At 45.7% G+C, this 23,761-nt stretch overlaps 1 protein-coding gene across 26 annotated transcripts in view; it reads left to right on the top strand.

Annotated features, from left to right (window-relative positions):
- The window catches only part of RNF185 (ring finger protein 185), a 47,802-nt gene extending 28,951 nt beyond the window's left edge, over positions 1 to 18,851 (top strand). For 14 of the 26 annotated variants that reach the window (XM_077950033.1, XM_077950043.1, XM_077950035.1 and 11 more), the window contains 4 exons: positions 7,408 to 7,520; positions 8,870 to 8,924; positions 13,712 to 13,829; positions 16,351 to 18,851. In XM_077950033.1, the coding sequence (XP_077806159.1) occupies positions 7,408 to 7,520; positions 8,870 to 8,924; positions 13,712 to 13,829; positions 16,351 to 16,448 (384 nt within the window). In that variant the 3' untranslated portion in view covers positions 16,449 to 18,851. Of the gene's footprint in view, positions 1 to 5,390; positions 5,410 to 7,407; positions 7,521 to 8,869; positions 9,090 to 13,711; positions 13,830 to 16,350 lie in introns of all 26 variants that reach the window. The other 12 variants (XM_015150053.3, XM_077950028.1, XM_077950031.1 and 9 more) reach the window with 3 other exon arrangements.
- The last annotated feature ends 4,910 nt before the right edge of the window (positions 18,852 to 23,761 follow it).

Raw genomic sequence — 23,761 nt, 5'->3', positions numbered from 1 at the left:
CACGTTGGGAATACACTCAGGCTCAACAGACAGGAGACCTGAGTTCCCATCCCAGCTCTGCTACCAATGAGCTGGGTGACCTTGGGCAAATCCTGTCTCCGCTCTGAGCTCCTTCTCCCCATCTGTAAAGTAATAATACTTACCATTTAGTGAGCACTTACTACCTGCTACTTGCTGTGCTGAGCCTAGAGGTAGTATAGCATAATGGTTATAAACAAGGACTGTGGAACTGGGCTTCCTCTTTCTGAAGCTTGACTCTGCCACCTTCCTGTTTGACCTTGGGCAAGGTGCTTACACACATTTCGCCTCATTTTACAGGGTTCTTTGCAAGTATTAAATGCAAGTATTAATGTAAAAGGCTTAGAAGAGCACATAACTTGCGGTAAATAGTATGTGTTAGCTATGACTGTAATTGTTACTATATTTTATGTTTATGTATAGATATATACACACATCAAAATGAAGTGTCAAGGTCGGTGTCTGTTCCAGCCTTGATGGTTACAGGAGCCCTTTCTGGCTCTGAGAACCTAGGTGAAGGTTGAATTTTGTTTTCTTGGTTTTTTTTTTTTTTTCTTCTTCTTTTTGTCTTGAGATTTTGAGCTGAACCTTGGAAGGTCGATCGAAAAATGCTAGGTAAGGTGAAGGGTGTGTGTGTCCCCCCAAGGCAGGGAGTTTCTAGGGACAGGCGCATGCACTGTTGGACTCATCTGAGACCCTTGAGGCTACTGTATACCTCTCACAGCACTCTGGATGAGGGTCTGGGAGTGTTAGGAAAAATAATGGTTACAGGAGTATTGGGCCAGATTATCAAACCCAGATTCGACCAAAGGGACGTAGAGGTAATGAATATTTTTGAGCAGAGAAATCATGTGAAGAAAAGGCAATTTAAACAATATTTAAGGAATTTTAAGTTGGCAACAGCATAAAACATCAATTTATTGGTGAACAAATAGAATGGAGCAGAGATTTTTGTTCTTGAGGCTCTTGCCCTAATTACTGTTTTGTGTAAAAGCTGTTGTGATCCGCATTCTCCTAGAAATTCAGGATACTTCAGGGTATCATAAAACCAGGACTTGAAATGATTGACAAAAGTAAGAATTAAAAGACAGGATACCCCTGATTTGATTACATAGTAAGGCCCCATCTCTACAAAAAAATTTAAAAACTGGCCAGGCATGGTGGCGGTGCCTGTAGTCCTAGCTACTCAGGAGACTAAAGTGGGAGGAAGGCTTGAGCCCAGGAATTCGACGCTACAGTGAGCTATGGTTGTATCACTGCACCCCAGTCTAGGTGATAGAGAGAGACCCTGTCTCTTAGAAATATATATATATTCTGGGCTGGGCACGGTGGCTCACGCCTGTAATCCCAGCACTTTGGGAGGCCAAGGCGGGCAGATCACGAGGTCAGGAGATCAAGACCATCCTGGCTAACACGGTGAAACCCCGTCTCTACTAAAAATACAAAAAAAAAAAAAATTAGCTGGGCGTGGCGATGTGTGCCTGTAGTCCCAGCTGCTGGGGAGGCTGAGGCAGGAGGATGGCGTGAACTCGGGAAGTGGAGCATGCAGTGAGCCGAGATTGCGCCACTGCACTCCAGCGTGGGTGACAGAGCAAGACTCCATCTCAAAAAAAAAAAAAAAATATATATATATATATATATTCTGGCTGTGTGCAGTGGCTCATGCTTATAATCCCAGCACTTTGGGAGGCTGAGGTGGGCAGATCACTTGAGGTCAAGAGTTTGAGACCAGCCTGGCCAACATGGTGAAACCTCATCTCTACTAAAAATACAAAAATTAGCTGGATGTGGTGGCATATACCTATAATCCCAGCTACTCAGGAGGCTGAGGCAGGAGAATATCTTGAACCTAGGAAATGGAGGTTGCAGGGAGCTGAAATCACCCCACTGCACTCCAGACTGGGAGACAGGGTAAGACTCCGTCTAAAAAAAAATGTGTGTGTGTGTATTTATTAAATTTTATAAGTATAAATGTTAAGATTATAAATTTAAATTGTATAATGTATTATATATATTAACTATATATAACTATATTTATATTTAAATGTACAGCTATTGTATATCTTTGTGTGTGTGTGCGTGGAGACAGCCTTGCTCTGTTGCCCAGGCTGGAGTGCAGTGGTGCAGTCTCGGCTCACTTGCAACCTCTGCCTCCCGGGCTCAAGTGGTTCTCCTGCTTCAGCCTCCTGAGAAGCTGGGACTACAGGAGTGCACCACCACTCCCGGCTAATTTTCTTTTTGTATTTTTAGTAGAGATGGAGCTTCGCCATGCTGACCAGGCTGGTCTCAAACTCCTCACCTCAAGTGATCCATCCACGTGGACCTCCCAAAGTGCTAGGATTACAGGTGTGAGCCACCATGCCTGGCCCTGTGTCAATTTTTGTTTTTTGAGACAGAGTCTTGCTCTGTCGACAGGCTGGAGTGCAGTGGCACAATCTCAGCTCACTGCCATCTCCGCCTCCCAAATTCAAGCAATTCTCCTGCCTCAACCTCCCAAGTAGCTGGGATTACAGGTGCACACCACCACACCCAGCTAATTTTTGCATTTTTAGTAGAGACAGGGTTTCACCATGTTGGCCAGGATGGTCTCGATCTCCTGACCTCGTGATCTGCCCACCTCAGCCTCCCAAAGTGCTGGGATTACAGGTGTGAGCCACCACGCCCACTATCATTTTTTTTTTTTTTAAGGCAGAATACCATTGGAAAGAACACAGACTCTAAAATGAACAGATGCTTCCAGTCTGGATGGTGTGTCCCTGAGCAAATCTGCTTGCTTCCCTGTACTTTGGTTTCGTCATCTGTAAGATGGGGATAATGGCACTGTCTCATTGGTTAATGTGACCATCCAGTGACATTAAGAAATGAAAAGCTATTCAGCCACAGCGTGGCACACAGTACAGTCATGCAGCACATAACGACATTTTGGTCAACGATGGACTATATATACAACAGTGGTCCCACAAGATTTATGATGGACCTGAAAAATTTCTATAATCTAGTGATTTCATAATGTTATAGACTAGTGCATTGCCTTTTCTATGTTAGGTATGTTGGACTTTTTGTTTGTTTGTTGTTTTTTTAAGATGGAGTCTCACTCTGTTGCCCAAGGCTAGAGTACAGTGGCATGATCTTGGCTCACTGCAACCTCTGCCTCCCAGGTTCAAACGATTCTTCTGCTTCAGCCCCCCGAGAAGCTGGGATTATACGTATGTGCCACCACACCTGACTAATTTTTGTGTTTGTAGTAGAGACAGGGTTTTACCACGTTGGCCAGGCTGGTCTCGAACTCCTGACCTCAGGTGATCCACCCGCCTCAGCCTCCCAAAGTGCAGTGGCACTCCAGATTAAGTAGCATGATCTCAGCTCACTGCAACCTCCACCTCTCAGGTTCAAGTTGATTCTCATGCTTCAGCCTCCCATGTACCTGGGATTACAGGCATGTGCCACCACACATGGCTAGTTTTTGTATTTTTAATAGAGATGGGGTTTCACCATGTTGGCCAGGCTGGTCTCGAACTCCTGACTTCAAATAGTCTGCCCACCTTAGCTCTCAAAGTGCTGGGATTACAGGCGTGAGCCACCACACCTTGGCTCTATGTTAGGTATGTTTAAATACACAAATATTTACCACTCTGTTACAGTTGCCTATGACATTCACATGCTATTCAGGTTTGTAGCTTATTAGCAATAGGCTATACTATGTAGCCTAGGTGTGTAGTATGCTATTTCATCTAGGTTTGTGTAAGTACACTCTCTGATGCTGCTCACACAATGGTGAAATTGCCTAATGACACATATCTCAGAACTATCCCTGTCTTTCAGTGATACATGACTATCTTTGCTTAATAAATGGGAGGAATGGTTCTTATTATAAAGCCTGAACTCTCCCCTGAGGGTCATTCATTCACCTCCACTTCCCCCCTAAAGCCTTTAAGGGAACTTGCCACTGGAAATCTGCCATGATTTGGAGTGTTCTCCACTCAGTTTAGAATGACATTGCAATATTAATGTTGGAGTTAGATGTTATGTCCAGGAAGATTGTGTATTTGGTTTGCAAAGCTAAACTGTGGTTCAGGAATTGCAAAAGGAACTCTCCGTTGAGTTCAAAGTGTACTCAGCTAAAGATACTTGGTATCTGAGGTACAGAAGCTATGCCTGCATTTTCCACTGTCCTGGCACGTAGTAGGTACACAGTAGATATGTGTTGACTAAATAAATGAGAGAAAGAAATTTAAAATGTGGGCCGGATGCAGTGTCTTACGCCTTTAATCCTAGCACTTTGGGAGGCCGAGGCGGGTGGATCACCTGAGGTCAGGAGTTCGAGACCAGCCTGGCTAACATGGTGAAACCCTGTTTCTACTAAAAATACAAAAAATTAGCTGGGCATGGTGGCGCATGCCTGTAATCCCAGCTACTCAGGCGGCTGAGACAGGAGAATCCCTTGAACCTGGGAGGCAGAGGTTGCAGTGAGCTGAGTGAACTGCACTCCAGCTTGAGCAACAAGAGCGAAACTCCATCTCAAAAAAAAAAAAAAATGGAGTTGATTACTTTTCTTTCAATTCTGTAAATGTCATTTTTTTTTGTATGCAGTGTTAGATTATAGAAAGGGTGATGAACTAGAAGTCAGGAGACTTTTTTGTTTTTTTTAATCCTGATGCAGTTCATTTTATGTTTCTGAGCTTTGGTTTCCTCATTTGAAAATGGAGAGATTGGACAGCAGCTCTCTAAGCTGAAGGTAGCCCTTTCTGTCAATTGCATCCCCATCCTTCCTGTTACTTAAAGATGCTTTTAGAGTAGACCTGACCTTTTAAGCTGCTTCCTGCTAGGAGAGTTCTCAAAGATGAGGATAGCCTGAAGATTTTGTTAAACTGGATCTGGACTACCTGAGAATCCACACATCCCTTGTGAACCCGAGGAGACTATGAACCCACTGAAATTGAGTGTAAAATAGTATGTGGTACATGTGTATGTGAATGCTCCCGTCAATTTTTTTGCACAGGGCGTCCCTAGCTTTTATTGGATTCCTTCAGATGTTATAACCTCTCACAGGTTGATTTGTAGAGAAGCTGGGTCTATGTGGTCTGAGCCCTGGGGATTTCACATATGCTGAGATCTCAGGGGCAGAGACTGGGGTCTTATCTCCATTGTGTTATTTTTTTTTCTGTGATTTTTAGCCCAGTTTTTTCTAATTTCCAATACCAGTAATCCCTACAGAACCTCGGTGGGCATGCAGTGTTCCATAGTTTACTCCTGTTTTCTCATTCTGCTACTACCACTCCACCCATCAAGTGTTTCTGCTAATGAAAGCATTTTTCTTCCTTTCCCCTTTTCTCCTTCTCCTTGATGACTGGTTGCCCTGGGGACTCCGGCAGTTGGCCGTGTTTACATCAGGTAAGATGCATTTCATTTTACTTTGTCTTTCATCAGCTATGGTTGCACAAGACAGCCCTAGTCTCAGGAGACTACTGTCAGAAGCTGCAATCTGCCCTGCTTGTGGGCTCATTTGCTTACTTACCCCCAAAGCCTTCTTTACATACCTGCCCACTGACAGGCACTTGATGAAATCGGGATGGTCCTAATTCTGCCACAGATGGCCTTTGTGGGTCTCAGTTACTCGTTTATAAATTGGATTGGATTGATAGTATGTTAGTTAGGTCCTTTTTATTTTTGAGATTCTGCTTCTATTAAAACAGTACCTCCTATCATATCAACAGTCCCCCAGCCCTTAAAATTTATGAAAATATTAGGAAGGGGAAAACTTTTTTGGTGTCAACAAAGAGCTTTTGTGAGGAGAGAAAAGTCTATTTTCCCAGCTTTAGCACCTGCTAAAGCCTGGCATTCACAAGTGGCTGTGAATAATCACAGCCAGCTAAATGTCTCCCTGGTTGTCAGCAGTAGAGTACCACACTTGTAGGTGGCCTAGGAATGTAGGGGAGGACAGAAGTTCCAGACTGCTAAAGCTTCAGAATCTGGATGGGAGAAAGAAGGTGGGAACAGGGCTGCACATTCTGTCCCCAGCAGGACCTGGTAGAACATATTGACTGTGAGTTTATGAAGAACACATAACACATTAGTTTTGGAGCTATGAACAGCAAGAGTATGAAATAAAATCATTCAATGCTGCTATCTCCTCAGCCCTGAAGTAATTCATGTTTATAGAATGTCTATAAAAACACATTTTGGTGAGGTGTGGTGGCTCACGCCTGTAATTCCAGCACTTAGGGAGGCCAAGGCAGGTGGATCACTTGAGGCAAGGAGTTTGAGAATAGTCTGGCAAACATGGCAAAATCCCGTCTCTACAAAAAATACAAAAATTAGCCGGGCATGGTGGTGCACGCCTATAGTCCCAGCTACTAGGGAGGCTGAGGCATGAGAATTGCTTGAATCTGGGAGGCGGAGGTTGCAATGAGCTGAGATTGCGCCACTGCACTCCAGCCTGGGTGACAGAGTGAGACTGTTTCGAAAAAAAAAAAACATTTTTATCACTTGTTTTTTTAAGAAAATTAATTTTTTTTTGTTTTTTGTTTTTGAGACGGAGTCTTGCTCTGTTGCCCAGGCTGGAGTGCAATGGTGAGATCTTGGCGGGAACCTCTGCCTCCTGGGTTCAAGCGATTCTTTGTGCCTCAGCCTCCTGGGTAGCTGGGATTACAGGTGCATGCCACCACACCCAGCTAGTTTTTTTTGTCTTTTTGACAGGAAAATACAGTTGCTCCTACTGGGAAGGTGGGGATTTAAAGTTTGCTATACTTATACCAGCAGCCTAAATTGATGCTGGGTATGTCAGACTTGACAGCCCCAGGCTTGCAGTTTCCCTCCCCCGTGTTGCTAGGAGGCCCTAGAGAGAAACACAGTATGAAGAAGCTTTGTGATTTTTTTTTTTTTTTTTTTTTTTTTTTTGAGACAGAGTCTTGTCACCCAGGCTGGAATGCAGTGGTGCAATCTCGGCTCACTGCAACCTTCACCTCCCGGGTTCAAGTGATTCTCCTGCCTCAGCCTCCCGAGTAGCTGGAACTACAGGCATGCACCACCACGCCTGACTAATTTTTGTATTTTTAGTAGAGATGGGGCTTCACTATGTTGGCCAGGCTGCTCTTGAACTCCTGACCTCAGGTGGTCCACCCACCTCCGCCTCCCAAAGTGCTGGGATTACAGGCATGAGCCACCGCACCCAGCCAGTTATGATGATATTTAAAGGCAATTTTGATTTTATCACTGGTAAGTATTTGTTGAATGCTAGGAGAAGGAACGGGAGTCGGATTCCTTGAGGTGTTCCCTGCTCATGCTGGTGTTTCCCAGTTTGAGGCCTCTGGCCTATGTTGTTATGGCGGCTCTGGCTGATCACTCTGGTGGGTCTTGGGCCATTCATGCATTTTTCTCTCCTATTTGCAGTGGTTGGAGACCCGACCTAACAGACAGGTGTGTCCCGTTTGCAAAGCTGGCATCAGCCGAGACAAAGTCATCCCCCTCTATGGAAGGGGCAGCACTGGGCAACAGGACCCCAGGTGAGGACTTAGGATGCCTCTCCCACCCACTTTTCCCCTTGGACGTGAATTCATTCCCATTCAGCATCCCCTAACCCCACCCTTTACTTAGTACTAGATGATCCCTTGGTTTTGAAACAGTCTCATCCAGATGAGAGTCAGCTAGGAGGGGAGGGAAGAGAGGGGATCCAAGTTGCCGCTTGCTGGGACCCAGCAGTGGACAGACATCACAATCACAAGTGTACAGAGCACTGTGAAAGAGCACTTCTGCAGCCTGGGAAGCAGGCTATGTAGCAGGAGAGGCTCCAGGGAGTAGGGTTGCTGCATCAGAGACGTATGAAGCATCGGGGGAGAGGAAACAGGATCTGGGTGACTTTGTGGAGTTTGGGATTTCTAGAAATGGAGATGTGCATGGGTCCAGCGTTCCACAAACACAAGTACGAGAACCTTTCATGGTCTGGCATCCCCAAGCTTTCCCGAAGAATCTCTTACCTTCTCCTGCCTACCCTAGCATATGCTGTGTACCCAACATATTAGACTTCTCTTAAAGGGACTTGCTCTTTCACATTTATCAGCCTGTGTATTTGCTCTCTCTTCTGCCTTCTTCCCTCCCCAGTCCTGCTCGAGCTACCCCTCTACCCCCACCTTCTCCTCTAACTTCTACTCATCTCTTATGAGCAGCCCTAAAGTCCCCTCTTCCTTGAAGCGGTCTGTCTTCTCCACATTAGTTGCTCTCACCCAGTTCCCACCGCACTGTCATGTGATTGGCTCTATCCCCGTTGAAACCATGAACACCTCTTGCGTCTGTCATCAGTCTCAGTATTATAGCATCCTGCATAATGCTTATTGTGTAACTCAGCCCTCAATTGAGTATTCATGGGTTGAGTGATCAGAGGGGGTGAGGCTCAAAAATAATAGCATCGGGTATTTGCCCAAGAATAGTGTGAGATAGAACTGAAGTTAGTAGGGGAAGGTCAGAGAAACCATGAACCTCAGTCCTTAACTGCTGACAACCCACCCTCTGTTCCAGTATGGATTTGGAATTTCTGGTATCTGACAGGCCCAGGGAAGGCATCTGGCCATGATTCCTAACCAGTCCGAGTCAGGATCTCTGTAAGAGAAGGCTGTAGTGCAATCTGGTGAATATCTCGTAACAAGCTGATTTTCTCCCTGGTCCTCTATACAGGTGGGAAGAACAGTTGCAGGTAAAATGAAGAGTTAGTATTTGGAGAATTAATTTGACATAAGTTCATGTCCTGGGCAAGAAAGAGGCTATGGCCCTGACCCTGTTGGTGAAGAGCTCCAGGTCCTCACGGGGAGCAACTCAAAGCAATTTGTAATAGACTTATTTTACACCATTTCTGTTTCAGAGAGAAGACCCCTCCTCGTCCTCAAGGACAGAGGCCAGAGCCGGAGAATAGAGGGGTGAGGAACATTCTAGGAGAAGCTTCTACAAATGAGCTGATGGCTTTAGAAGTTTCCTTCTTAGCCTTACAATATTTCTCCTTGATTATAAAAGTACAGGAAAACTTGTAAAATACAGAAAGGAAAAGAGGGGGAAAAATCACTTATAACCACACCAATCCAGAGGTAACCACTGGAAACATTTTGGTTCTATTTTCTTTTCCATTTTTCTATAATTATATATACACACAAATTTTATAAATCTATGCGTGTATTTTATAGATGTGTGTATACGTTTTACAATTTTTTTGTTTTTTACAATACGTGGCTCCTGTTTTGTAACCCTCTCTTAAAATTTCATTTGTTCTGCAGATATTTAGTGCCTTCTTTGTGTGAGTGGGAGTCTTAGTATTATCTTGAGATTTTACATTACCAGCAATATTTTACTAACTAGCTGTTTAGCATTTAGTTGTGTGGATTTAACATAATTCAATCCTTTGTTAGACATTTAGCAGCTTTCTTTTTCCAATTTAAAAAATATCCTGATGAACTTACAGATAAATTTGTGAGCGTATTCACTGTTATTTTATTAGAATAAGACAGGGTCTCACTCTGTAGCCCAGGCTGGAGTGCAGTGGCGTGATCACGGTTCACTGTAGCCTCGACATCCTGGGCTCAAACAGTCTACCTCAACCTCCCATGTAGCTGGGACCACAGGTGCACGGCACCATGCCCAGCTAGTTTTTTGTTTGTTTGTTTGTTTGTTTGTTTGGTAGAAACAAGGTCTCACTATGTTGCCCAGGCTGGTCTCTAACTCCTGGGCTCAAGCAATCCTCCCATCTCAGCCTCCCAAAGTGTTAGGATTACAGGCGTGAACCACTGTGCCTAGCTTAGGATAAATTCTTAGAAGTAAAATTACTGGCTAAAAAAAAATTGCACATTTATCTCTAGTGGTCTAGTGGCTAGGAACAAAAACATTTTAAACTTTTTTGCATATTTACATCAAATGTTACTCTTAAAAAAAATTCTGGGCCGGGCGCGGTGGCTCAAGCCTGTAATCCCAGCACTTTGGGAGGCCGAGACGGGCGGATCACGAGGTCAGGAGATCGAGACCATCCTGGCTAACACGGTGAAACCCCATCTCTACTAAAAAATACAAAAAACTAGCCGGGTGAGGTGGTGGGAACCTATAGTCCCAGCTACTCGGGAGGCTGAGACAGGAGAATGGCGTGAACCCAGGAGGCAGAGCTTGCAGTGAGCTGAGATCCGGCCACTGCACTCCAACCTGGGCGACAGAGCGAGACTCCATCTCAAAAAGAAAAAAAAAATTCTGTTAAAATGTTAAAGAAATTTTAAAAGCAAAATATTTACCCGCATTGCCAAGAGCCCAGAACAAGTATATTCTCATTTCCTCATGTTCTCTTTATCTGTATGCTGTGCATATGTATTTTTATGTAGCCATCACCATTCTGTTTGCTTTAAAATTTAATTTTGGCAGGTTTTCCATGATGCTCTGAAGTGTCCTCTTTATTATTTAGGCTGCCATTTATCCCATTGAGTTTTTTATTTTTTTTTATTTTTCCATGCTATTACTGGGAACTCATTGAGTTTTGGTTCATTATAATTTGGGTTTTCCTCATCGAAGGACCTTTTAGTTGTTTCCCCATTTTGCTGTTTAAATAATAATGCTACAGTGACTATCTTTGTACACCTTTTTTTTTGAGATGGAGTTTCACTCTTGTTGCCCAGGCTGGAGTTTCATTGGTGCGATCTCGGCTCACCAAAACCTCTGCCTCCCGGGTTCAAACAGTTCTCCTCAGCCTCCAGAGTAGCTGGGATTACAGGCATGTGCCACCACACCTGGCTAATTTTTGTATTTTTAGTAGAAACAGGGTTTCTCTATGTTGGTCAGGCTGGTCTCCCAAGCTCAGATGATCTGCCCTCCTCGGCCTACCAAAGTGCTGGGATTACAAGTGTGAGCCACCGCGCACTGCCACTTTTTTCTTTTTTTCTTTTTTGAGTTTGAATAATGGCATTTTATTAGGATTTCCAGGAGTAGGATTATTGAGTCAGGGATCTTGATAGAAATTAAGGTTCTTGGCTGGGCACGGTGACTTATGCCTGTAATCCCAGCACTTTGGGAGGCCGAGGCAGGTGGATCACCTGAGGTCAGGAGTTCGAGACCAGCTTGACCAATATGGTGAAACCCTGTCTCTACTAAAAACACAAAAATTAGCTGGGCATGGTGGCATGTGCCTGTAGTCCCAGCTACTCGAGAGGCTGAGACAGGAGAATCGCTTGAACTCGGGAGGCAGAGGTTGCAGTGAGCTGAGATTGCACCAATGCAGCGAGACTCCGTCTCAAAAAAGAAAAAAAAAGAAAGAAATTAAGGTTCTTAAGGTTCTTTTCTCCAGATTACACTTAATAATAATACTAGCAGTGAACACTTGTTGAACTGTTACTATATGGAAATAACTATATGTTAAGAGCTTTATAAATGCATGATCTCATTTAAGCCTCACATCAACTCATTTAATGGAGGAGGAAACTGAGGCCTAAATAGGTAAAGTGATCTGTCCAGGGCCACACATACAGTGCTGAAACCCAGATGTGGCTGGTATTGAAGTCGCTGCTCTTGACCACCAGGTGACACCACTTTAACATTCCCAGGTTTTGGTTTACTACAGAGCATTAGCAACTAATGCAGGAATCAGAGGCCCCTGGAAGCCAGAGGCCCTGGTCTTAATGACCGAAGTGCATACTGCTAGCATTTATAAGCACTTGCAGCTGCTAGTGACTTTTTTTTTTTTTTTTTTTTGCATACTCTGGCCCAGGAACATAATCCCACCAAATGTGTGGACTGGTGAGATCATATGGATGTTGCTAGAAGGGAAGCAGAATGGTTAGTCCTCAGGATTGCACTGAATGAATCTGTGGTTCCTGATGAAACAATTTCACCTTCCCAAGTAAGGCAACCTCAGTCCCAGGAGCCCTTGGATTCAACCTTGAACTGAGTAGGAGGCATTTTGTATTGAGGAAATGGAAACTCCTTGTTTTGTTTCCCTTTAGGTTTGCCCTCTCGTTAAGTCAGCTGTTAGGCTTTATAGGTGATACCATCTGGCAAGAAGCTTGGAACTAGATGCCAGGCTGCTCAGTGTGTGACAGAGAGCAGCTACTTTTGTGACTTGCAGAAGACTCATAAATGAAGGCCATTGAGCTCTTTGTGAAGAGCATTTGGCCCAATAGTCTGTCTTCTTTTTATTATTTTTTAAATCATTTGTTCTAAACTTCTCAGCAGGGATGCAGGGGAAGAGACAAAAATGTTTGAAAGATGCGCACAGTAATTAAGAGCATGAAGGCTGGGCACAGTGGCTCTGGCCTCTAATCCCAGCACTTTGGGAGGCCGAGGTGGGAGGATCACTTGAGCCCAGGAGTTTGAGACCAGCCTGAGCAACAAAGTGAGACCCTATCTGTACAAAAAGTTTAAAAATTAGCCAGGCATGGAGGGGTACACCTGTGGTCCCAGCTACTCAAGAAGCTGAGATGGGAGAATTGCTTGAGCCTGGGAGGTTGAGGCTACAGTGAGCCATGATTGCACCATTGCACTCCTGGGTGACAGAGCGAGACCCTGTCTCAAAAAAAAAAAAAAAGAAAAGAAAAGAAAAAGAAAAGCATGTGTTTTCAGATCAAACTGACCTAGTTTTAGATCTAAACTGTACTCCTGGTCAAGTTATTTCACCTCTCCAAGCCTCAGTTTGGTCATCTGTGAAATGCAGATGAAGCTAATGTAAAAATTAAACATGGTTTATGTGTCCTAGTGCTTAACAGGTGTCTACCACAGAGGTCACGCTTTAAAAAAGGGAGTTATTTATTCACAATATTGTTCCTACTGAATCTTTTCATGTGAAAGATGATGTGGTGTAGAACATGCACAGGGAAAAAAAACTGAAGGTGATACACCAAACTGCTGACAGTGGTTATTTCAGAAGTAAAGTGGAGTGGCTGTGAAGTGGGAAGGTGAATAGAATATCTCTGACTTTCTTTGTCAATTATTTCTGTAATGTGTGAGTTTCTTATAGCAAGCATATATTACTTTTATAATCAGAAAACATTGAAGTGTTTTAAAATGTAAAAATTCTATATAACAATATTAGAAGAAATTTTAATCCATAACTTCTCCATATACGTACATATTATCATGTACTTGTGACCACAGTGTTCAAGCAGTTTTGTCTGAAAACTTGTTCACAAGAGTTTTTCAGTGTTAACCGCTTAAGTCAGGATAATGGTTCTTTGAATGCATGTATCAAGATTTTGATCATGACTTCCATTGTTGGCTAATTAGGTTTCAACATTTTTGCTATTAAAGATAATGTGTAGCTTCTTTGATGTTCCCTTGGGCACAGGGGTGACTGTCAATATTGCTGCTATAAAGCATGTGGAAGATGTTACTAGCTAATGTGGGACTCTGGAAAATATCCTCAAGCCCTCAGAGTGCTGACTTATGTCAGCAGACTGTTCCACACTGGGTCAGAGCCAGTCCTTTTTGGCCCATTCATAGATTCTTAGCTGGAAGCTAAGGCTAAAAGGGTTAAGCTAAAAGCTAAGGCTTGCAAGAGTTCCTCTACTTCAGGGTATATATGGGAGGAAAAGCTGTCCCCCATCTTGGAAACATGTGGCACAAGGTAGGGAGAAGAGGCAGGTGCCACATGCAAGACAACATGAGGTCATGAGGTATGTTGAGTTTTAACAGGCACAGGAGAAACCTGCCCGATTCTCCTGCCCTTAATTGCCTTTCTTCCACACAGGGATTTCAAGGATTTGGATTTGGAGATGGTGGCTTCCAGATGTCTTTTGGAATTGGGGCATTTCCCTTTGGGATATTTGCCACAGCATTTAATATAAACGATGGGCGGCCTCCTCCAGGTAAGAGCCTATTTCCTTGAGAAATTAGGAAGATATCTTAGTAATATTGCTTGAAAGCTCCTTGGAATTCAGCAGTATATAAGTTACAGATAATTGTCACTACATGGATAATCAGCCTTTTCAAAATGTCTTAAGCTGTTTTCAGATCACTTATAGACACGGTAACAATGTTGAGCCCTTACCAACTATTAGGCATATATATAGCACTTTCCATTCCAAGCTCAGGGGATCATCACAACCACCCTATGGAACAAGTGTGTGATTAGCTCTGTTTAACAGGTCAGAAAATGCTCAGTAATGTTACCAAGACATACCCCATGTCTATAAAATGAAAAACTACAAGTGGTACTCAGCTAAGGAAAAGCCTAGTTCTGCACATTTACTCCCCACTTTGACCATCTGGGGACATGGAAATGTGCGATGACTCATCAGGAGTGAGGGCATATCCATTCTCTGGCATCTCTGTCCAGCTTCCTTCAGGACACAACATGAGGCTGGTCACAAGCAGCCTCAGCCCTGTGGGAACCATGCCTAGGTCCACCAACTGCTGCTGCATTTCTCCCTCCTACTGCTTGAAAGTGCCATCTGCATTCAGTATAGAGCAAGGCAATGAGGTGGGTGCCCTGAACTCTATCACAGTCTGACACCCGAGCCAAAATCCTTACTGTGGAGCCTGCAGAGATGCCATGATCGGTTGAGCTCTGCCTGCACTCGGAGCTTCATGTACACTGGACACAGCATATGGTACAGAAGTGACCATTGTGTGGTTCACGCCAAGAGCTTATGCCCTAAAGACGGTAATTGGGTCATCCCAGTTATTCTCATCCCCACCCTGGTCCTTGGTACACAGCAGGTGATCTGTAAGTCTTTCTTGACTGTCTGCCTGCCTGTCTTCGTGAATCCATTAGAGCATCCAACTGAGGAATCTCAGCACCAAGATATCTAGGGAATGCCCTTTCTTACCTTATCTGCCCTGAAGGTTTATCCTCTGTTCACATTTTTTTTTCAGAGGAAGGATACCCCAAAAGATAGGGAGTACTCTGCCCTGAAGAAAGGGCATATCCCTGTGAAGCCAACAAGAACCTGCCTGATAGCTTGCATGCTTCTAACCTGGTCCAAGGCTAACCTTGGATTCCCCAGCTAAGTAGAGTTCCACAGCCAGGCTAGACTCTGGATCACTTTTTTCTCCTGCCACAGTCACAGTTTTCCCTTGTCATGCTTGGTACAATTTGACCATCCTGGATACAGATTATTTTATCCTCCTTCCCCCAAAGTCAGGACAGGGAGCTCTAAATGGTAGCTTTTCTCAAAGCAGAGAGGAGTGGAGACTTAGGTTCTCACCCCAGTTCGTCTGCCACTAACTTGAAAGACAAGTCATTTTGCCTGTCCGGATACTAGTTCTCTTCTGGAAAAGGAAAGCAATCCCTGTGGGGCCCTTGAGAGGCAGTGTGTGGAGAGACTGCAGAGCTCTGCCACTGACTTCTGAGCCTTTCGATGTTGAACAGGTCACCTCAAACCTATGTTTCAGCTGCTTCCTATTCAAAATGGAAATAATAATATCCACCAAATAATAACATGTACAAAACACTTAGCAGATAGAATATACTTAACAAACAGTAGGCTTGCTTTCATTATTTCCTGCAAGAGTTTTCTGTTAATCAGCTGGTTTATTTGCATGTGCAGGCCAAACCTTTTATGATAAATTGAACCATGTCTTGTCCTTATTGTTATTGTTGCACATAGTTTCATTTTGCCTGATATTATTTGGGGTTTAGAAATTTTTTTTGGCTGGGCACAGTGGCTCACACCTGTAATCCCAACACTTTGGGAGGCTGAGGCAGGCGGATCACCTGAGGTCAGGAGTTCAAGACCGGCCTGGCTAACATGGTGAAACCCTGTTTCTACTAAAAATTAAAAAAAAAAAAAAAAAATTAGCTGGGTGTGGTGGCATGCACCTGTAATCCCAGCTACTCAGGAGGCTGAGGCAAGAGAATGGCTTGAACCCAGGAGGCAGAGGTTACAGTGAGCCGAGATTGCGCCATTGCACTCCAGGTTGGGCAACAAGAGCAAAACTCCATCTCAAAAAGAAAAAAAAAGGCTGGGCACAATGGCTCATGCCTGTAATCCCAGCACTTTTGGTGGCAGAGGCGGGCGGATCACAAGGTCAAGAGTTCAAGACCAGCCTGACCAACATGGTGAAACCCCGTCTCTACTAAAAATACGAAAATGAGCCAGGCATGGTAGCGCATGCCTGTAATCCGAGCTACTTAGGAGACTGAGGCAGGAAAATCGCTTGAACCTGGGAAGTGGAGGTTGCAGTGAGCTGACATCGTGCCACTGCACTCCAGCCTGGATGACAGGTCGAGACTCCGTTTCAAAAAAAAAAAAAGAAATCTTTTCTGTGTAGGATTCTGATGTTGTAAAGACATAAAAGATTAATGCTGTCAACTTCTGGCCTGAGTGGGTAGTGTGCATAGCTGCAGTGTTCTGACAGCCTGTTTTCTCCCTCCTGTCTCTCCAGCTGTCCCTGGCACACCCCAGTATGTGGATGAGCAGTTCCTGTCACGCCTCTTCCTATTTGTGGCCCTGGTGATCATGTTCTGGCTCCTGATCGCCTAATTCTGGGCTCCTGCCTACATCCGTGGCAGGGCTCTGGACTGGTGATGTGCCACCCCAACTTCTGGTATTTGGCTTCCTGGCTAATCTTGACTCCTGGAATCAGTGGGATCAGTAACACATCAAGGAGTCTTGTTTCTCCATCAGAGCTTTGGAACTCAAGACCAGTTGGCGATGACCCCTGAGTATTGCCACTGCTGTAAACACCCTATAACCTCAGGCCTTGGCATTGAGTCCTCTCTCATGGGTGACACCATGAAATCTTGTTTCAACCAGTTCAGCAGGTCCTGACTCTGTAGAGGGAAGAGGCAGAAAAAGAGAAACTGTCAGAGTATAATTTCAACTGAGTTTAATATTACAAAAACAAAAGGATGCACCAAATGGTATTTCTGGAAATTTTCATCTCTTTAAATACCCCTTGGTAAGTTGCCTCTGAAGCCAGTGGGGGCTCCTCAGATAGAGAGGTTCCCCTTTCAAATTCCAGTGCCGCTCTGTTCTCTTTCCTCCCCTTCCCCCTCCTCTTCCTCTGTAGAGATGCAAGAAATTGCTGTCCCATAAAAATCATAATTGCAGCAGCTAAAGCTGGGGTCACTTCATGAATTCACCAGAGACTCAAATCTTTTATTGGCTCTGGGCTGTGCTCAGCGTCTTTGACCTCAGAGAACAACTTGAATGACTTCTTGGTTTCCTGGCATAAATTATTCCTGGTGGGACATGTGGCTTCACTCAAAGATTTCCCATCAGCTTTCTCCCTAAAACTATGTGCATCTGCCTCTGTCTGCCAGAGAACATACAGCCAAGAATACTGCTGAAGCTGAGACTGACTACTGTGCATTAGGAAAGACCTGGAGTCAGGACTTTGGTGGGATTTGGAGCTCCGATGCAGGAATAACCGAACAAGCAGCCCTGTCCCCTAGGCTGCAGAGGCTTGAATGCATCCTCTCCCAGAACCTGCCACAGGAAACTGGGGGCTTTGTTAGGTCAGCCCAACTGCATGCAGAAGACCACCATTCTCAGAAGCCAAGTTGTCCTTCATGAAGAGGCAAGGGAAGGGGAAACCCACATGTGACCCTGATTTTGGTATGGCTTGATAGAGTTCCCTGAAAACTCCTGTTATGTGTGCTAAGACCAGGGAAGCATGTGACTTCCAAGCAGACAACCGCTGATGATTTGTAAAGCCAGGTGGCAGGGCCTGGGGAGCCCCAGCACAATGATACTGTGTGGTCTTCCCTCCTGTGGAATCGAGGGGAAATCAGTCTTCCCGATACCTTGATTTGATTTTCAGTTTCACAAGCTTCTTCCTCTGAATCTTATTGAGGAAGTATAGTACCAAGCAGGTGGGACCGTTCACCTGGTGGAAGTTTTTGCTCTGCCTTCTAGGCTTCACCCCAGAAATCCAGCTTCTTTCTGAAGATCTCAAAGCTGGGGGGAGATGGGCTTCCTCTGGGCCTCTCTCTTACTTTGCCATCCACACTGCTACTGGCTAACCCCAGCAATAACCAACAAATGGTAGGAAGCCCCACCTAGTGCTTTTTCCCAATTACGACTGCATAGTTTGTGGAAACAAAGATCTTGAGGAAGATGAGGGAAGCCCTGCCCTCTTCATAGCCCTCACCCCTTCTCCTTTGTACTTGGCAACACCAGAGTTCAGTGTTTAAACAGACAAAATATAAAGTATTGAGTAGGTGGTTCATTTGCCACATCCACTTGGTAGGAAGAAGCCACCAGCTTTATAGTGTGCCTGATAGATTTTACACATTCCTGGGCACCCACTCAAGAGTGCTCTTTTTATCACCTTCTGGAAATCTCCAAAGTTGAAGGGACCTCTGGAGTGTCTCTGCTCTAGAGAGAATTGGTGGGACCCCCCCTCAGTGCAGTGGCCCCAACTAGTGGAGGGAGAGAGGACTTCAGTCAGATGGACTCAACAAAAACGGGTTTCCAGAAGAATAATGAAAAGTTGTGGGTAGCAAAATGAATCAGTTGGACTCAATGACATGGAGTGAGCCCAGGAGAGCTCAACCAACAGAGGCACTCTGGGAACCTGTTAGTAAAGCCAGGTTGGCCAAATGCCGTTTGATTTTGAACCTTGTAGGTCCCCACTCACCGTCTGCCAGGAGCTAAGGCAGGAGAGCTGACGTGGGACTGCTGGCTCGGCCCCAACAGGGAGCCCCCTTCCCACCACCCCTCGGCAAGCTCACCACCTCATCCTTCTGCCAAGGCAGCTTTCCTTTTTTTTCTGTGTTTTCTGTGTTCTTAGCCTCCACCCTCCTGCCACCCTTGTGGACTAGGACCAGGTCCTGACCCCAGTCAGAAAATGATACGTACAGTGGCACACTTTAGCCAGTCACTAATTTTCACTGTTGTGAAAGTGATTTGATTTAGAATTAAACAAATGGTTTTACATTACTATGAGCTTGGACTTCTTATCTATGCCATGGAGGGTGAATGGGTGGGGAGTAGTCACACTGGTATGCCCTCATGGAGGCTCCTGTGCATCCTCGGTAATTTCACACTGAGGATGAAAGTCTTCAAAGAAGCTGGGCATGGTTATGCCTGTAGTCCTAGTTACTCTGGAGGCTGAGGCAAGAGGATTGCTTGAGCCCAGAGTTTGAAGTCTGCATTGAGCTATGATCATGCCACTGAACTCTAGCCTGGGCGACAGAGCGAGACTGTCTCTTAAAAAAACAAAAACAGGCCGGGCGCGGTGGCTCAAGCCTGTAATCCCAGCACTTTGGGAGGCTGAGACGGGCGGATCACGAGGTCAGGAGATCAAGACCATCCTGGCTAACACGGTGAAACCCCATCTCTACTAAAAAATACAAAAAACTAGCCAGGCGAAGTGGCGGGCGCCTGTGGTCCCAGCTACTCGGGAGGCTGAAGCAGGAGAATGGCGTAAACCCGGGAGGCGGAGCTTGCAGTGAGCTGAGATCCGGCCACTGCACTCCAGCCTGGGCGACAGAGCCAGACTCAGTCTCAAAAAAAAAAAAAAAAAAAAAAGGCCGGGCGCGGTGGCTCAAGCCTGTAATCCCAGCACTTTGGGAGGCCGAGACGGGCGGATCACGAGGTCAGGAGATCGAGACCATCCTGGCTAACACGGTGAAACCCCGTCTCTACTAAAAAATACAAAAAACTAGCCGGGCGACGTGGCGGGCGCCTGTAGTCCCAGCTACTCGGGAGGCTGAGGCAGGAGAATGGCGTGAACCCGGGAGGCGGAGCTTGCAGTGAGCTGAGATCCGGCCACTGCACTCCAGCCTGGGCGGCAGAGCAAGACTCCGTCTCAAAAAAAAAAAAAAAAAAAAAAAAAGGAAAGAAAGTCTTTAAACAGCTATTGATAATTAGAGATGATAAATGTAGGCTGGAGGCCTGGCTTCATACACAGACTTGCCCAAGATAAAACCTGTCTGACAGGCAGCCCCAGTCCTGACAAGTACGTGGCATTCCTGAGCTTGATAAGTGACAAGCTGCCACAGTGGAGCTTAGCTTGTTGCTTATCAGAGCCTTTAGGACAATCATAGGTTACTCACTGTCAGCATCTCTCCATCTGTTTAGTAACAGGGCAGGTGGGCTGTCAGCCAAGTCCTCTCTCGAGAAGGTGTGTCCCTCCCTAAGGTTCCTTAGTAGCAGGGTGTAGTGTGAGATGGATGACGTTGCTGAGGTTACAAGTCTGGCCCAGCCTCAGGCTCCCCAACATGCCAGAGCTACAGGTACTTCCTCTGAAAAGAGCTTTTTTTCTTCCTCTTGGATTTTGATCTCACAGTTATCAAATTGAATAGTACCAAGATACAGTGGGGAATGCAAAGGTAAGGGAACTTCAGGAGCTCATAAGCCCAATGAGAAAAAATGAGGGTTTTTTTTTTTTTCTTTTTTGAAAGATGTTTAGGCCAGGTGTGGTGGCTCACACCTACAAACCCCAGCACTTTGTGAGGCTGAGGTGGGAGGATCGCTTGAGGCCAAGAGTTTGAGACCAGCTTGGGCAACACAGGGAGACTCCGTCTCTACAAAAATAAAAAATATTAGCCAGGCACAGTGGTGCATGCCTGTGGTCCCAGCTATCCGGGAGGGAGGCTGAGGCGAGAGGATTACCTGAGCCTGGGAGATCAAGGCTGCAGTGAGTTGTGATCATGCTAGTGCATTCCAGCCAGGGCAACAGACCCTTTTAGAAACAAGGTCTTACTCGGGTGCCCTGGCAGAGTGCAGTGGTGTGATCACAGCTCACTGCAGCCTGAACTCCTGGTCTCAATAGGTTCTCCCACCTCAGCCTCCCAAAGTGTTGGAATTACAGGTGTAAGCCACCATGCCCAGCCTTAGGTTTTTGTTTTTGATGGGAAAAAAAACACACAGTAGTAGAACAGGACAATAAAGCCTCCATGTATCCATCACCGAACTCCAGTAACTATCAACTCAGATCAGTCTTGTTGCATCTATACCTCCTGCACACTGTTCCTCTCCCACTGTCTGAACTATTCTGAAACAAACCCCAGTCATATGTGATCTATTAAGTATTTCAATATGCATCTCAAGTATTTTAAAAACAAGCAAAATAGGCTGGGTGCGATGGCACACATCTGTGATCCTAGCACTTTGGGAGGCTGAGGCAGGCGAATTGCCTGAGCTCAGGAGTTCGAGACCAGCTTGGGCAACATGGTGAAACCCTGTCTCTACTAAAATACAAAAAATTAGCCAGGAATAGTGGCATGCACCTGTAGTCTCAGCTACTGGAGAGACGGAGGCAGGAGAATCGCTTGAACCTGGGAGGCAGAGATTGCAGTGAGCCAAGATTGCACCAGTGCACTCCAGTCTGAGCAACAGAGCAAGACTCCATCTCAAAAAAAAAAAAAAGCAAAATACCTTTTAAAAATGTCTTAAAATCATCATATATCCAATTGTTCAGATTTCCCTAGTTGTCTCATAACTTGTGTTGTTTCAATTGAGATCCAAATCATTTTCATACATTGCTATTATTTGTCTCTGAAATCTTTTTTTTTTTTTTTTTTTTTTGTTTTGAGACAGAGTTTCACTTGCCGCCCAGACTGGAGTGCAGTGGTGTGATCCCAGCTCACTACAGCCCCTGTCTCCCAGGTTCAAGCGATTCTTATGCCTCAGCCTCCCTAGTAGCTGGGACTACAGGCGCCTGCCATCATGCCCAGCTAATTTTTTGTGTTTGTGTGTGTGTGTGTGTGTGACAGAGTCTCGCTCTGTCACCCAGGCTGAAGTGCAGTGGCGTGATCTCGGCTCACTGCAAGCTCCGTCTCCTGGGTTTGCGCCATTCTCCTGCCTCAGCTTCCCAAGTAGCTGAGACTACAGGCACCTGCCACCACGCCTGGCTAACTTTTTTTGCATTTTTAGTAGAGACGGGGTTGCACTGTGTTAGCCAGAATGGTCTTGATCTCCTGACCTCGTGATCCACCCACCTTGGCCTCCCAAAATGCTGGAATTACAGGCGTAAACCACCTTGCCTGGCCTGTCTATGAAATTTTTTCTACTGTGCAGTTTATCTGTTAAAGAAACTAGGTTATTTGTCCTGTTGCATTTCCCACAGTGTCAGTTTTGCTGTTTGCGTCATGGGAATGTTACTAAGTTCCTCTTCCCCATGTATTTCCTATAAGTTGGTTGTTAGATCTAGAAGCTTGACCAGATTCAAGCTTATTATTTTTGTTTTGTAAGACTATGTCGGCCGGGTGCGGTGGCTCAAGCCTGTAATCCCAGCACTTTGGGAGGCCGAGACGGGCGGATCACGAGGTCAGGAGATCGAGACCGTCCTGGCTAACACAGTGAAACCCCGTCTCTACTAAAAAATACAAAAAACTAGCCGGGCGCGGTGGCGGATGCCTGTAGTCCCAGCTACTTGGGAGGCTGAGGCAGGAAAATGGCCTAAACCCGGGAGGCGGAGCTTGCAGTGAGCTGAGATCCGGCCACTGCACTCCAGCCTGGGCGACAGAGCAAGACTCTGTCTCAAAAAAAAAAAAAAAAAAAAAAAAAAAGACTATGTCATGGGTGATAGTATATACTTGGTGTGTCTCATCTGGAGGCACCTAATGTCTCATAGTCCTACTTTGTGATGTTATAGAAGCCACTACTGATCATCTAGAGTTGAGAAACAAGACTGCACTCTGGGCAGAGTCGGGCACAAAATTACAGAGAACATGGAGATCTTGTTGTTGTAGGAATGGCAAGTGGTGCAAGGCAGGATACGGTCAGGAAAAAGCAGAGTCCTGGAGTGAAGGGAATAGAGAGAGACAAGTCCACAGTGGGAGATGTAGTCAGCTCATGAGGGCTGGTTTGGCTTTTATTTTGTAGGCCATGGGGTGCCGTTGAAGAGTTTTGAACAGAGAGATGACAGGTCCAGAAACATACTTTTGGAAGATTAACCAGTCCATTTTGGGTAGGATGATTCAGGGAGGGCCAAGACTGGCTCAGTTGGAAGCAAGTGGAGGTGACACTGGGCAAGTCTGGTTGGGTACCAGTGGACCAGTACCTTCAAGAGGGCAGAACCTTGAGTTGTTTTTCAAGATCTAGGTTTTCAGGATCCTAGGCTCAGAGAGTTGACTGTGAGGCGGCTGGCAGGATCTGGCCCTAGGGACTGATCAAGCCATGGCCAGTGAAACAAACTGTGGACAGGTAACTTGGGTGCTATTGAAACTCAGTTGGCCTACTCCCTGCCCAGGCTTTCTCTTTTTTTTTTTTGAGACGGAGTCTCGCTCTGTCGCCCGGGCTGGAGTGCAGTGGCCGGATCTCAGCTCACTGCAAGCTCCGCCTCCCGGGTTTACGCCATTCTCCTGCCTCAGCCTCCCAAGTAACTGGGACTACAGGCGCCCGCCACGTCGCCTGGCTAGTTTTTTGTATTTTTTAGTAGAGACGGGGTTTCACCGGGTTAGCCAGGATGGTCTCGATCTCCTGACCTCGTGATCCGCCCGTCTCGGCCTCCCAAAGTGCTGGGATTACAGGCTTGAGCCACCGCGCCCGGCCTGCCCAGGCTTTCTCTACCCTCCAGAAGTCCCCCTTGAGTTCACAGGTGATTTCCGGAATGTTCTTTGGGTCCACATTAACAATATACCTCTTGGCTATAACATTTCTACAGAAAGCTATTCCCTTCCGTTACATTTTCAACTTGCATTTCTCAGAGTCGCCTGAACTTCCCTAGGAGAAACTTGGGGGACTTGGCTAGTCCCCAATTCCCTGCTGGTGAAGACCATGATGCTGGAGGTAGGAGGAAGTGGAATGTGAGAGGGAATGAGGAGGGAGAAGAGATAGACCTGGGTGCCTTGGTGTGGAGCAGAGGGAGAGGGAAGACACCCAGGAGGTTTTGGTTCCCAGGA

This window comes from Macaca mulatta, chromosome 10 (genome assembly GCF_049350105.2).
Source record: "Macaca mulatta isolate MMU2019108-1 chromosome 10, T2T-MMU8v2.0, whole genome shotgun sequence".
NCBI classification, from domain to species: domain Eukaryota; kingdom Metazoa; phylum Chordata; class Mammalia; order Primates; family Cercopithecidae; genus Macaca; species Macaca mulatta.
Note: the sequence above shows the minus strand (reverse complement) of the source record. Positions and strands in the feature narration are given on the sequence as shown.